At 41.5% G+C, this 15,453-nt stretch overlaps 1 protein-coding gene across 1 annotated transcript in view; it reads right to left on the reverse strand.

Moving 5' to 3' along the window:
* LOC117470822 (GDNF family receptor alpha-4-like) overlaps positions 1-15,453 on the reverse strand; it is a 43,687-nt gene that overhangs the window by 20,359 nt on the left and 7,875 nt on the right. The window contains exon 2 of the mRNA XM_034115707.1: positions 5,471-5,767. Coding sequence (XP_033971598.1) covers positions 5,471-5,767 — 297 coding nt within the window. The remainder of the gene's footprint in view (positions 1-5,470; positions 5,768-15,453) is intronic.

Consider the following 15,453-nt stretch of genomic DNA (forward strand, 5'->3'; position numbering starts at 1 on the left):
AAAATGAAAAGCACTTACTCCCTCTCTTTCCGAGAATGAAATGACGTGAGAGTTATATCAATCTGTTCATCTCACTCAATATAATCTTCCTTTAAAGTAAAATAGGATTAACTTTATATCCAAGCAACACATCTTCATAAAAACTATTTACAGTAATGTGTTTAGTCTGGCCACCTGCTATAAAGAATTAGGGGGCCGTTTTTCACTTCTACTGGACCGTACAATATAAATGTACAGTCATCAGTTATATAAGAAAACTCTATTATCTATCTATACGACAGGCAAGAATAAGCAGAATTGAACCAAACTGGTCAAAATAACACTGTCATCCATAGGCGGTGCCAGGGGGGCGCTAGGGGGTGCTGCAGCTCCCCTAGGAAAGCCATAGCACCCCCTAAGCACCCCCAATAAATGTATGTCTCTTTTTTTTTTATGTGTGAAATTCATAATTTGAAAGATGATTGATTTGAAAATAATATGCGACAGTACAAGTACTTCTGGGCAGAGGTGGGAGTAAGTCCTACATGTGCAAGTCATGAGCAAGTCTCAAGTCTTGACCTACAAGTATCAAGCAAGTCCCAAGTCACTGTGGTGAGAGTCAAGCAAGTCAAGTCAAGTCATGCTCAGGTCAAGTCAGTCAAGTCAAGTCATAGATGAATAAGCCCAGTTTCCGCATTTAAATCAGTTAAAAGACAGTGGTTATGAAAATGGATTCAACCCACACTATGATCTTCATTACATACACAGTTAATCATTTGAAATCTAATTTAGACCGATGACAATCATATTAGATTCATATTAACCCTAGAACTGCAGACAATATAGCTAGGACTCAATCAAAAAGTCTGTTCAAAAAGGCAGAATTCCAGGTAAGAAAATCATATATGGCATTTGCCATTACACATATTTAATTTAAATGTATGTTAACACTAGAACCGCCAACAGCGTCAACACCTACATAGATATCATTTTCAAATCATTTAATTTTTCCTCTTCATAATTTCCTTATAAACTAAGTAGGACGATTTAAAACTCACTTAATTGGGTTAATTTAGAAATTGCTTCAGTTTATCATCATAACAGATCAAAAAGTTCAGATTCATTTTACAATAAATCAAGGAATGATGCACTTCTACAAACAAAAACAACATAATTAAAAGATTTAAACAAACTACTAAAAGTAGATGAACTACATTATTCAACAGTTTACAGTAACTTCTGATAACACAGGGGAAATAAACGAGGCATCTCTTTCCCTCTCTCTCTCTCCCTCTCCTGACAGCCCGTCAGTATCAGGGTTAGTACAAATGAAACCCTTGGCGGTTCTAGTGTTAATTTACCGTTTTGTCTTCTCTTTGCAATGCTTCATCGATTTGAAACCAAGTCTAACGTAGCTTAAACTTAACGTTAGCTTTCTAGCTAACACAACACATGCACACACCTTTCTCTGTGGGTTTTTTTGTAGTGACGAATGAAGTTGGATGTTGTGGTGGTCGTGTCACTGATCTTTATGCTGCAGACCCTGCATACCGCTGTTCTCTTCTTATTAGCGTCATCGACAACATAATCCTTGAATCCAAACTTCACTATTTTTGGAGTAACGCTAGCCGCTGCCATGTTAACTGACACTCCTGCCGTCTAGTGGGTTGCCAGGTTTGCGCGCGCGGCGCTATAATCACCCAATCACGTTTTTCGAAAAAACTAAACAATATCTCACTACAAAAACAAACGCAAATATTTAATTTTAAACAGTCAAGTCCTTTCAAGTCATCTGTCTCAAGCTTAAGTCAAGTCTCAAGTCATGAATACCAAGTCAAAGTCAAGTCAAGTCTTTTATCAATGTTAGTCAAGCAAGTCTCAAGTCAAAAAATATGCGACTCGAGTCTGACTCGAGTCAAGTCATGTGACTCGAGTCCCCACCTCTGCTTCTGGGTCTCTGTTTCATTCAAGCTCGGCTCTGTTTGTGTGTAACAATAGCGCATTTAGTGTGATTGAGCGAGCGAGAGAGAGAGAGAGAGAGAGAGAGAGAGAGAGAGAGAGAGAGAGAGAGAGAGAGAGAGAGCGCACCAGTGCCAGCAGGGACCGTGTTGTTAGCATCTGGTTAGCTATCTACGCTAACAGAAATAAGGAGCTGTTTGTTCCACAAGAAGCTGGAGGAGAGTCCTCTCCTCTCAGACTGAGAGACTCAGGTGAGCTAATGGACTCTCTGAGTGTTTAGATAGTTAACTTTAGTCTAAGTTATCTCAGTGGGTCTCAAACGGTTTGGTCACAAATTATGTAAAAGATTATTTCCGAGGCACACCTTCATATGATCATTATAGTTATAAAAAAAAAAAGAGAATAAATGAAAAACAGTTATGAAATACTATATGACAGTAAAACAAGAATACAGTTTAAAAGGCGAGTGATTTGTAAAATATCCATAAAGAAAAAGAAAATCTGCTTACAGGTCTGTTTCATATGGGTGTTGAGAGATGTATCCATAGATCTCTTAATGTTGCTCTCAAAGTGCACCAGATTGATGCTTTTAACTTCAATATTTAAAAAAATATCTTCCCGGGGGAGCATGCCCCCGGACCCCCCTACAGGAGGTTAGGTCCGCCCCCCACTTATAAAAATAGCACTTTACCCCTGCTTACACCTATATGCCGTGAGCTGATTATCGAGCCTTCATTGTAAAAGTCGCGGGTGTACTGTATGCGTGTGGGGAGTGTTGCAGTAGAACATTCAACTGTAGCGCCGGGTACATTAATGGGAAACACTACATGTTTGAGCACCCTCTATGAAACGTCAAGCTACCCCACAGCACCCCCAAAAGAAAATCTCTGGCGCCGCCACTGCTGTCATCGTATATTATTAGGAATACGTATAGATATGAACTATGGTGTCTGTTGGAGAAATATTTTCCTGGGCCCATAACTTTGGTGCTGTGCTCTCAGTGTTTTGTCTCCCTATTCCTGCCTGTTGGCGTCAGCTGAGAGGTGATATAGTGCTTCTCCTGTTTTATCCTGTTATGCACAATGTTGATTATTCTCTCAGAACCAGCTAAATACATGGGCAGTTGCGGACTGGCCATCGGGACGAATCCTGATGGGCCAGTACCGAAGTGGGCCGGTCGGACGATGTGGGCCGGTCGGATAAGTCACTAGCACCCCCGCCCCCCCCGTTGACAATTTACTAGTGGTACCGAAGTGGGCCGGTCGAGATGCCCGGGCTGATTTTTAGTCCCAGTCCACCCCTGTACATGGGTCTGGGGTAGAGATCTTCAGAATTGGTTTGGTATCCACTGTGTCAACTCGTGGCTCAGCACATGTCTTGTGAATTCTCCGGCTGAAGCTCCAAATAAACCGTCAGTGTTTGCCATCATAGTTCCTGCTCTCCCTGTGTCTCTCTGTGTCCTGTCTCCATTGCTCCAGAAGTTTCCATCACAGTGTCAGCCTACATCAGCTAGCCATGATTTTACTGTGATTTTACTGTGCCACAAACCAGGCACTGTAGGCATGTATTCAATGAGTTGGGCTAAATCTAAAATGGCAGACACAATACAAGGATCTTCTACTTGTCCTCCCTGCCACCAGGGGACCACGCCGCTGTAAAAGATACCGCTCTGCAATTGGCGCCTTCAGTTAGTGACTGAAAACAGTTTGCTGATCCCGATGCTGGGTTTGTGCTGGCTGAATTTTGAGCTGACTTTGAACTGGAGGCACTGCTTGCAGCAAAGTAGCTTCTGGCAGCAGGAAGTTGACATAAACATTTGAGTGTTTTAATAAAAACAACTTTTACATATAAACAAAAAAACGTATGCATAATCTTCCCAAAATGTTGTCCCCTCTTGTTGGACTGAGGTCAGACACCACAGTGACTCACTATCACCTCTAGACGTGGTGTTACAAGACAGGATGAGCCGGGGCTAGTGAGCTAGCATGCTAATTTCAGGAGATATCTCTGAAACACAACACATATTTGAAATCTTACATTTTGGCCATGAAACATGACCTTTAAAGTCACCCTTAGCTCATGTTACTGAAGACAGCTTTTAGACAGATGTGAAACCCTTTAGCAGAGCCTTGATTGACTAGTGGACAGGATGTATGCTGCCAGTAATTCCAACACACTCAAAAGTTCAAACTCAATCAAGAATGTAATAGCATGTAAAGTGTTTATGTATGTAAATCCTATTCTAGGCTATATATTTATGGTAATGACACGCTAGAGCAGCCTAGCAGCGTTAGGAACTGAAGAGTGTGTAATTACACTAATGCTCCGCTGACTAACAGGCCACAGGGGAGGAGTCCGCTGGCTAGTGTTAGCTCTCTTACTGATGCACATTACAACACTCCGGGTGTGTGTGTGTGTGTGTGTGTGTGTGTGTGTGTGTGTGTGTGTGTGTGTGTGTGTGTGTGTGTGTGTGTGTGTGTGTGTGTGTGTGTGTGTGTGTGTGTGTGTGTGTGTGTGTGTGTGTGAGGTCTTTTTTACTGTACCTCACTTGTACATCGGCTGGTTTTGGATTAAGACACAGTTTATCGTAAAAGTAGAAGTGAACCAGTTTTGCTTAGAGGTGTTCAGATAAAGGTTATGTAATACACATCACCAACATCTAGAAAGTCTTAAATGTCAATGTGTTTTTAAGGCATCACACTATACTGCCAATTCTGTGCGGCTAAAGCCAACGGATTGGTTTTCCAGTCTAATCCTGATGTTTCTCTGGGTGTCTCTCTATTTGTGTAAATTGCTACAAACCAGGCATATCTCTGATGTTTCACCTAAACATGTGCAAATTGATTTCTGTAATGTGCATCAAGCGTTTGGTGTGGCTGACTCTTGCATGGATGGGAGACTAACTTCAAATACACTATATTAAACAAATATGCATATAGTCATATTGTTTTTTGTTATTTGTTTGTGTGCCTGAGGGCAACCTTTTCTATGTGCATTATGTGTTTGTCTGGTGAAATGCTATAATATTGGTAAAAATTAGCTTGTGTTTTCATAATGTTAAACTGGTTTGTCATAACTAAACTACTACATGACTACCTGACTAAAAAGGAGAAGCAATGTCTGTAATAATATCATACATTTTTTTAATTTTTTTTAATTTGCAAAACATTATTTTAATAATATCTCAAACCTTCCAATGTTCACTTTATTATTGCTTGCCCTGTCATGTCACTCTAGCTGTAACGCTGTATATTTCAGCGCTGTGTGACTGAATTCTGATTCTGATTAAAGCCCCTATGGAACTTTGCACCTTTTATTATAGAAATATTCACACCAGCTTGAAACCCTAAGCTAGTGACCTTTCCAGAGTGTACCTCACCTCTCACCAAATCCATTGTTGGTTGGGCTTTTGCCCCCCATACATTTTTACTTGATAATCTGGTAGGTAGTGTATCCATAAAGGGAGACCCAGCTTTACATATGCCCCTAAAGAGTGTCCCTCACAGCCCACCGCAGCAGAAGCCCTACTGACCTGGCATCAGACGGACCCTCCAGTAGATGTGCAGACACTGCTCCTCCTTGCGGAATCCGCGCTGGCACTTGCAGGCCAGGAGAGCTGGGTGTTTGGCCAGCAGAGCGTCCTGTCCCTCCAGACACTCTGCAGCCACCTGCTCTCCCAGAGGGGACACCGCGGCCTCGGCTGCACACAGCTCCAAGCCCCGGTACAACGCCTCACACTGGGGCTCAGCTGAGCACACTTTGTGAGCCTCAACGCAGTCAGTCGGGGAGGGAGGGAAGGGGAAGATGGTTGCTGAGGATGGCAGCACACCTAAAAGAGGAAGAAAAGAGATACGTGTTAAAAGGGTAAGAGGGTAGGCAACATGTCTAACCGAGAGTCAAGGCCAGATCACTCCAGGAAGTTCTACAGTCATAATCAGCCAACTTTTCAACACTATTGAGAGAAAAATCTTTATGTCTTTCTGAAATATGTGGTTTAAAAACGTTGGTAGAAAAGTGTCTATCTTCACAGGGATATTTGATGAACCACTTTAGCTGGTGAGTGAAGTTCTAGCTTTCTAAATCGGCTAGGCTAACACAAGGCAGTCATAATATGTCATGTTTTCTTTCTTCTGTTTAGTTTGCAATTTTTCGTCACCAATAAACATAATTTTGTTGAATAAAAAGTTAAAAGACGGTCAGTAAACAAACTCATTAGGTTATTCGTTTTGCTTGGTTACTAACTGGATAATAATCATGTCTGTTCTGTTGAATCTTTATTTCTTAGATAAATGTTCCCAGTTTAAGTGCTGATGTGAACGGGCCTTTTGTCAAAAAGGTGCTACATCAAATGCTACTATATTAGTTTGTTACTGTGAAAGATCTGGGTGATGCTTTATTTTCAAGATCTGCATATCCTCACTCTGAGCACGACAGGATAGGGGCAAATGCTAGAATGAGTGCTAAGCTGTATTTTGACATTCATCATGAGAATCAGAGAACATCAGAATTAGATTCAGGTTTATTGCCATTGCCAAGTAGGTTTATATACAATTCATTTGCTTTGGTGTGTAATGGTGTACGCATAATCTATCGCATATTGTCTGTGGGTTGAGTTAAAGAATCTGTGTCAATGAAGGTCCTGGGCTTTTTGGTAAAACCAGTAGTCGATGGGAAGAAACTGCAGCACGGGGGACGGCGTGATAGGATCTTCAGATGGTAGTGTAGCAGTGATCCAACATATTCTCCATTTTGGTCTGGCATTTAATTAACCGCCTGTATTTGGGGAGCTCATGGCCACCAAGCACTACAGATAAGAGGTCCAGGTTTGTCCACACCACACACAGTATTTGGTCCCTGATTGGATGCAGGTGAGAGCACCGTTGACAATAATGTTCAGTAATTCCAAAAAAGGTGGAGAGAAGTGGGAAATAAATCAGCTGGAGTTGTTTCTCTCATGTTTATGAACTCTGTCTCAAAACAGAGGACACCAGCCCTCAGCGGTAACATCTTGGTTTGTTCGAGTTTTCTCGGTACATCAGACTAGTTATTGTAAACCTAGTGACAGATCGGTTCTGTGTCCATTTTAGTTTAGTAATACAGGCGTTTCTTCTCTCAATGACTGTTCTTTGTGTATTGTGATGCATTTCGTCGGATCAGCATGTTACAGTTTATTGCTCCATATGGTCATGTCAAGACGGGAATCTGTGGATGTCCTTATAAACATCTACAAAAGATCTTATGGTCAATAAAACCCTTTATGGTCATGCTGATTTATTGAAAATAAACAAAGAGGAAGTATTCAATGGAAGGATATTTGGTAACATCTTGCATCATCAGCTTGACATGGACCCTCAAGAAGAAGGGGAATTCTCATGACTGACAGCAGGTTGTACTGTACTTTACTGCAAATTATTTATCATTTTGCTGATGTCTCGAAAGCCAGTAAGAAATATTTGATTGTGAGCTTCATAATATGTCATTAATACAGAGCTGAAGTCATGATATCACATCTGCTAGCATTTGGCATTGTATTCATTAGTCTTTAATGAAAGACTGATGCGTGTTTACTGCCCCATTATAAGACACATCGGCTCCACTATAGCACTCAATGTGAGAAACTGAATCTTTTGAAATTCGAACAAGGTTAGACAACTTTGTCAGCACAGAAAGGAATATAGCTGCCATGAAAAATAAGAAGGGCAGCTGTAACTTAGTTGTGTTCATTTCCGTTAAACTTACAAACGTTCTTTTTAATAGTTTAGCTATTAATGCTTTGAGAATACAATCTTGGAATACTGTTTCCTAAGTATGTTTGCTTTCACAGAGTCCACATCAGAGGAGCCAATCAGGCAACAGCACCAGAATGTGTTTGAACCGTTCCAAGCTGTTAAAGCCCCTCAGAGGTCGGAGAACACTGTGGTCCGGACGTCATGCCAACAGGGACGAGGCCTGCAGGTTGCTTCCACTCATCCACTTTTCAAAAGGAAACATCCCAATTTCATTTATTTTTCATCCCTTCACCTTTCTCTTTCCTTTTTCTTTTGTAGAATACTTCAGTAGACTCTCAGCAGCCCAGATACTTCAATGACCCACCCAGGTGTGATGACGTTCTCTGCTAGTTTATTTATTGCAGACAGCAGAGTGATTGTGTGGAAGCCAAAGTTTCTCCAAGAGCTACACTGCTGTTTCCTGAAGTGTGGCTGCTTCGATTTGCAATAGCAAAAAGGAAAGGCTCCCCTGGTCAAATCCAATAGCTGATATGCATAGGGAAATTGCAGAGAAGTTGTGTGAGGACAGCAGAAATGTCATACCGGGAGGAGAAATGGGGGAACGGAGAGATGGATGGAAAAAGGACGAGGTGGGAGTGAGGGAGCAGGGCGAGAGAGATAGAGGCAGAGAGAGAGAGAGAGCCTGAACCTAGATGGGTTGGACACGCGCACAGTATGAGGCACAATCAGCATGCACCGCCGAGAATGACTCTTAGAATCACACAAAGATGCGCACATATGCTCACACACACACACGGGAATGGCTGCCCTGAGAGAGACCCTTTTATATGTGTGTGTCCTGCTGGGAGGGAGACTGGGAGGCACAGAACCCATCATTACTACCAGAACACAATACTGCACAACCACAGGGGGGGGGGGGCAAAGCAATCTGTCTAAGAAACACACATACACAAAGACTTCCACACACACATCTGGGTGTCAGAATAAAGTGGCTGAGAGAGCATAAACAGCTTAACATTCAGTGCCGGATCAGTAGACAGTATGTAAATTGAATACTGAGTGTGCTGATGAAAGACTAACCACATACATAAAACATTGTTGGTTGAACAAACAGCCTTTGTGGAGCGCCGCAGCCCAGCCACAACTCACTTTGTCCACACATCACACCGAGCGCTCTCTGACCAGAGGCCTTCCTGTCTCATGCCAGCGACACATCATCAAACTTTACAATTATCTGTGATACACAGGAAACATTGCATGTTCCCTTTAATGCTCTATGGCCGGCTCAGGTCACACACATGAAGTCTAACAGTTGAACAAGGGTGCAGGGAGTACGATGTCTGTAAAAAACCATACACTGCAAAAATGTAAATTCAGGGGTTGGAAAAACTCCAATGGAGCCCAACTGATACGGTAGAATAAATATTGGCATTTAGATCAGTTGCTAAGCTGAGGCAACAGATTCATTAACTGTGTAAATGGATTTGTAAATGTAATGCACTGTTCAGGGGCATTTTGGACTTAGTCTTCAGAAATATGCATCTGGCATTCAGAATATAAGTTGGGAATTATAATAATGTAAAAGAAATACAGCATACAAATGTCAAAGGACAAAGAAGTATATCGCAATAAATACCTCCATATTTCTGTACTTTTCAAACCTCAACTCACAATGACTTAAGTGACATGACTTGAAGTCATTTATGAGACTTCACAGAGCTCGCTATGAAGAGATTTTACACTTATCAATACAACCCCCCCCCCCAACACCTGGAGACAGACACAGATAGAATGGATATAGCTCTCCCTTAGTACGTATTAAAGAAGCCATTGACAACGTGTGTTAACAAAAGTGTGAGTGAAATAATTCAGATTTGAGTACTTTTGTTTACAGAGAAAAAGGTGAAAAAAACTAATGACATGGTTGTCCGCTCTAAAACAGGAAAAAAAACATATATAAAGCTTGCAGAGAAACAGTTCTCGGGTCAGAGGTCAGAGGCTTATATATGTTAAGCCCCTCCCTAAAGGCCAACCAACTGTTTGTCAAATTAATTAATGTCATTGAAAATAACTACAAATGTATTCCCAGTTATCTCAAAACAATTTAACACAATAAATCTAAGGTCTTCATATGTTACTACTTTCTGACCATTAAAGCCCTTAACAATTACATTTTTAATTATAAGGAATTATTGTTGTACTGAGTGTGAATTTTAACGCGTGCCATACGTAAATGGAGACGATGTCTTCAACCTTTGTGCAGTTTCCTTCTGATGTTTAAGGAATAGTTCAACATTTTGGTAAATATGCTTGTTTAAATAATGGCTGATTGTTAAATGGGAAGAGTCATATACTAAATATACTGTATGTGCAGTAAATATGAAGCTACAGCCAGCAGCTGGTTAGCTTAGCTTAGCATAGAAACTGTAAAAAGTGGGGAAAATGAGGACAAGATCTTGTCACATGTCCAACAAAAGTATTATATGTAACAAATTAAAAAAATGGGATGGAAGAGTGAGGGAAATTGTAGTTAAACGATCGAGACAATACAATACAAAAGATGTACCCCATATGTTCAATATGATAAATTGGTAGTGAACAGGATGTAAATACTGCAAATATGTATTGTGTTAAGAAATGTTTCATACTTACTGCTCCACAGTAAGGGGACATTTAAAAAGTATTAATTTCACAAAGATGAAATTGATCAAATATGAATCTAGGTTATGTAAATCTAACCTAAAAAAATGTGTGTTATTCATTTATGGATATTTTTCCTCAGCATGACATGTAATACTTTGACATCTTTATTTGCATATTGTGACACTTATCAAAACAGCTTTATTCTTCACTACACAGGCGAGTGACTCCAGAGAAGGCAGACCGCTGTGGCTGTGTGTCAGACAGAATAAAACCTCATCAAAGACCTCCCGTCTGCCGGCCTCTGCTCACACTGTCGGAATATACAGAGCACACCATCAACAGAACATCCACTTTAAACTATAAATGATTTTTAAACTCTGCATTCTTAGTGAGACAATTGCAGTGAACCACAAAATAACCCACTGAGGAAGGAGGTTTTACATAAAATGATTACACGCCTTAGTAGAATACTCTATTCTAATTGGTCAATTCTGACATTTCAGAGGTTGTTAATACTCGATAACACACCGCTGCTAGGCAAAATAATGACCGTTGCCAAGGACGATCAAGGTTCATGCAAAATGAAATGTGAACAGACTTAGACAGTTACAGAAAACCTCCATCAGTGCTGCCGTTCTTCTTAAATGGCGTTGCCGCAGCTGTTACACAGACGAACGGAATATTTAGTTTCTTAGTAAAAGCAATAAGATAATTGTCTATTAATATTGAGATTTTATTTAGTATGTGGCCGCATAATACACGGTTGATCCGCTCCATCATCATCCTGTTGTTGTGTTATTTTTTCAAAAATGAGCCCCTCGTTGTGCATTATCCCTTACTTATTTGTATTCTCTTATTTCGATGCTGGTGGAGTAAAAAGCTAATGAATGCTACAGTTGCCAACTAATGTTATTTTTCTTAAAGTACTTTTCCTTTTGAGACAGATTGCTCTAAGACGGTACCCCCCCAATGAACCACAGTGAGTGCCACTGAAATGAAAAAGGTTCCCAGTGTTTTGTTGCCTAGTAATTGTAATCATGGCCTCTTTAGCAGTTCTGAAGAGGCGTTCCCACAGGAAGTCCAGGCCACAGTGTGTGTTCTGCCAAGCCTGAGGGCCAGGCAAGGAAGTGACATTTCTTTAGCTAACTGAACTTTGGCTGAAAGCCCTTTCCTTCCCAGACTCCAAAATGTTCAGTCAGAGAAAAACTCTTCGGTGATTTATCTCCATTGAAAAGGATCAGTGGGTACATGAATACATTCATGTACCTTCAGTTTGGTAGATTTTCCAAAACCTGTTAGTCATCAGCAGGCGGCAGAAGGGAAGATAACACTTTTGTTTCCACTCTGTGTCTGCAGGCAGTGCTGGAGAGTTTATCTTTGTTTTCCCATTGAACACAATGAGCATACAGTACGCCATCTGCTGCACACCCGCACTGTGAAGAGTCTGGAGAGCGGCCCGAGGAGGACCAGAATTCAGACTGTGCATGTTTGTTTAGCATTCTCCCCATCCAGAAACCACAGGGAGTGTTCCAGGTTTTGTGAAAACGTGACACTTCATCTGGACTGAAACCCTGACAGCCAGCGTCTGTACAGCTTGGACATAGGTGTAGCAAAACTAAATATCACCAAAACAAGTAGTGTTGAGACTGAAGACACCTTGGAGAGGAACTCCCTTTGGAGGGAACACAGGGATTTGAGCCTTTGTAGACCATTTACATGCATCACTATAGACCACACTACAGGGAAGGGAACACCACACAAAGCATAATAAGTCCTCTTTAGAACTCAGATCTGATAATAGTAATATGCCATATTTTTTATTCCGTAATTGTAGCACCCTCTTTGTGTCAATTTTATCATGGAAATAAGAAATCATTTAGAATTCCTCCATGATCCTCTCAGCACTCTCATATAGCATGTGTGAAGGACAAGACTAATAATCATGTAAACAAATCAATCACTCGACACCCTATGGCAACAGAGGTCAACTCAACATCACCTGAGGCTACTTCACCTTCTAATCAATTCTGAGGAGGTAATAACATCAGCATAAGCACACAGCAGCGCTATCACAGTGTAGCCACAGGGTAGCATTTAATGTGAAACCTGCTGGATTAGTTTACGGCACAAAGCGCTACTGCAGCTAATCCACAGTGCTCCTCCACTTCTATTATTACAACTGCACCGTCTCACTGACTTACCTGGTCACAATATACTCGTATCCATCTCCCGGTACACCTATCCCCCTCTTATATTTGCCACAGAAGGACTCAGAGCGAAGGAACGGGGGAGAAAAGTGTTTATCTCTGTGAGAGTATTCCCACCCCTGTGATGAAGTGGAAGAGATGCGTTTCAGATTTGGAGTTGGTTTTGAACAAAGAGAAGGTATACTGCTCTGGAGGAATGTGAAGTGATGGCCACCACAGCTGAATGAACAGACAAAGAAAGGCAGCCATCTTTAATAACCCAAACCTAAATTGGAAAAAAAGGGAGGTGAAAGCAGTTACCTCAGTGCGCTAGAAAACAGAGCTCTATGGAGATAAAAGAGTGCATCAATGAGATAAACAGATAAATGCCATGTCAGTTTCAGATGGATGGGGTCAAGGTTTTGCAGACTGAAGTCATCCATATATTAACAGAAAGCTCGTTTAATAATTCATTGGCACTATACTGTGAAGCTGAGGTAGAGCTTTAACTACTTTAAATCTTAACATGCAAAGTTCAGTTGCCTTTGACTTAGGACAGAAATATTGTTTTAGTTACGTATATATGTGTGGAAAGGTCTAATCAACCTAAAATGATAAAGTCTTAACTCAACAGTCCATTATTTTCCTTAAGTTGGGACTGTTTTCCTAAAGTAATGAATAACTTGATGTTAAGACTAACTGGAGAAAACAAGCAAACTATATGCTAAAGAGGTGATTGGTTTTATCTGTGGATTGTCTGCTAAATGTAATGTCTGTAGAATAATGACACTACCTGTGTTTAGCTGGGTTCCCTGTGAGTATTCCCCGTGCAATTCTGACTTCCAGTGGGTACCACCTCGTAGAAAATTGAGGCTCCCTGTAAGGCATAAAGCCGCGGTTTGTCCTGTGCAGTGTTGCCAACTCTATGTCCAATAAAAGAAGCAGCAAAAGCACCAAAGGTTTCTAAAAGTCACCAGATGACGCCTTGCATATTGTTGATGTTTATATTTGCATACATCTTAGTGGTTGTGTCGGACTCCTTGCACACGGTGCAACAACAACAAAACATGGACACAGCCTGAACTTTGGTCAGTAGGGTTATGTCGTGATTACTCTCAGTCACAAAATCATGAAATTCCAAATATTTCTTGGTTTTTTACCTTATGGTCTGTATAGGTCGCTAAACTTGTCAATAGTAGTATTCTGTGAGGGAAACAGAAAGCAATCTTAGCTTCGGTGGCACCAGCAATTGCATCACTTGGAAAATCTTGGGAAGGGTGGTTAAAAGTTGTCTATTTCCACTTTAATGCAACACAAAAGCCTTGCAGAATGAGTTCATTGATGCCCAGTCATGGCTGATGGCTGATGGGACTGTGTGTCGCAGTCTGTTATTAGAGGTCATCTAAGGGTCGCTGAGAGGACTTAGACTCCCTATTCTGCTCTTCGTTAGCAAAAACTTGAGTTAAAAAACAGTAATTGGAGTCTGAGTGACTGTTTCATAGATTAAAACACGTCATAATATTGGTCAAATGTGTTCTGCAGCACCAATCATAATATATAAAGTGAAGCAGTTTGCAGAACACCAACAACATGAGCTGTTGAACCAGAGCCCTTGGTACAGTCAGTGTCACCTGCACAATTCTAATCGAATTTCACACACACTCTCAGAGGCTCTGAATCACGAAGCCTCCAGTTCTCTTTCCCTCACTTCCTTGTTTATGAAAAGCGGAGGTAATAGAGGAGCCATAAAGAGTATAATTGTGATCAAAGAGCAACATAATGGATACTGTCTGAATGGTTGCAGAGGTCTCACACACATGAATGTCATTTTACATTCTGCCGTGTCCTTGTTTACTAAAGGAGCTCATGCATCCAGTCCCAGTGTATGGGCAGAGTAGGACTGCTTATTGTTTTTATAAGACAAAGACTAGAAAAGAGTCCATAACGCTTTGTTCACAACACAGCAGGATGCTGACTGTCATGGCACTAAGGCTGCCTTTACACGAGAACGAAACGGGTTGTATCCGCATAGTTTCTCTTGCGTATAGCCCTTTCATTTTCACGAGGCCGTAACAAAACGATAGAAACGGACCCCACAAACGATAACGGGTCCCAAGGTCGATAGATTTGCAAACGGAACGCTCTGGGGGGTCAAACGGCTCCGTGTAATCGCCTCTATACGATCATTTCCCGATAGATGAAGCCATATCCCCGCTTCTCCCCACCTCTGCTGCTCACTGCTGTAGCATGGTCACTAGCTACTGTCAGTAGCTACTGCTAGTGCTACTGCTACTGACCATGCTACAGATGTTAGTGCAAAATCTACAGCTCCTCTACCACAACCATCAGCAACAAGTGGACATGGAGAATTACATGAACTACTACATGTTGCTAAATCCACCGCGGGGCGTGAACAGAAGGGCAACCATGGCAACCATGCTCCGGGGTCTTCTTCGCTGCTTTTGGTGTATTTTGTGGCGGAAGTTACAGCGCCACTTACAGGCCCGGCATATGTACTACAGCGTGTCCAGCGCTTTTGAGCGGTCTCGTGTGGAAGTACAGCGCCACTTACAGTCCCGGCATATGTACTACAGCGTTTCCAGCGGTCTCGTTTGAACAGACACGTTAAATGAAACGAATGCATGTGAACGGAAGACTTTTTTGAAAACGCATACTGTGCATAAACGCAAACGTTCCCGTGTAAAGGCAGCCTTAAAAGCAAAGCCCACCACTGCTCAAAGCTTAAAAAGGCAAAAGCAATGCAACATGTGTTGAGAACGGGTCAATCGATTTCGACATGTAGGGGGCTGCCATTTGGCCTGGCAGTGACGTAGCGCTGCTTCCATCTATAGCTACATCCTTTAATGTCACGTCTGGCTCCAAAAACCAAGTCAACAACCAAACGCATAAACTACAAATCAATGGGGGATTTGATGCACATAATAATGACAGTTAAC

Source organism: Trematomus bernacchii, unplaced genomic scaffold (genome assembly GCF_902827165.1).
Source record: "Trematomus bernacchii unplaced genomic scaffold, fTreBer1.1, whole genome shotgun sequence".
NCBI classification, from domain to species: domain Eukaryota; kingdom Metazoa; phylum Chordata; class Actinopteri; order Perciformes; family Nototheniidae; genus Trematomus; species Trematomus bernacchii.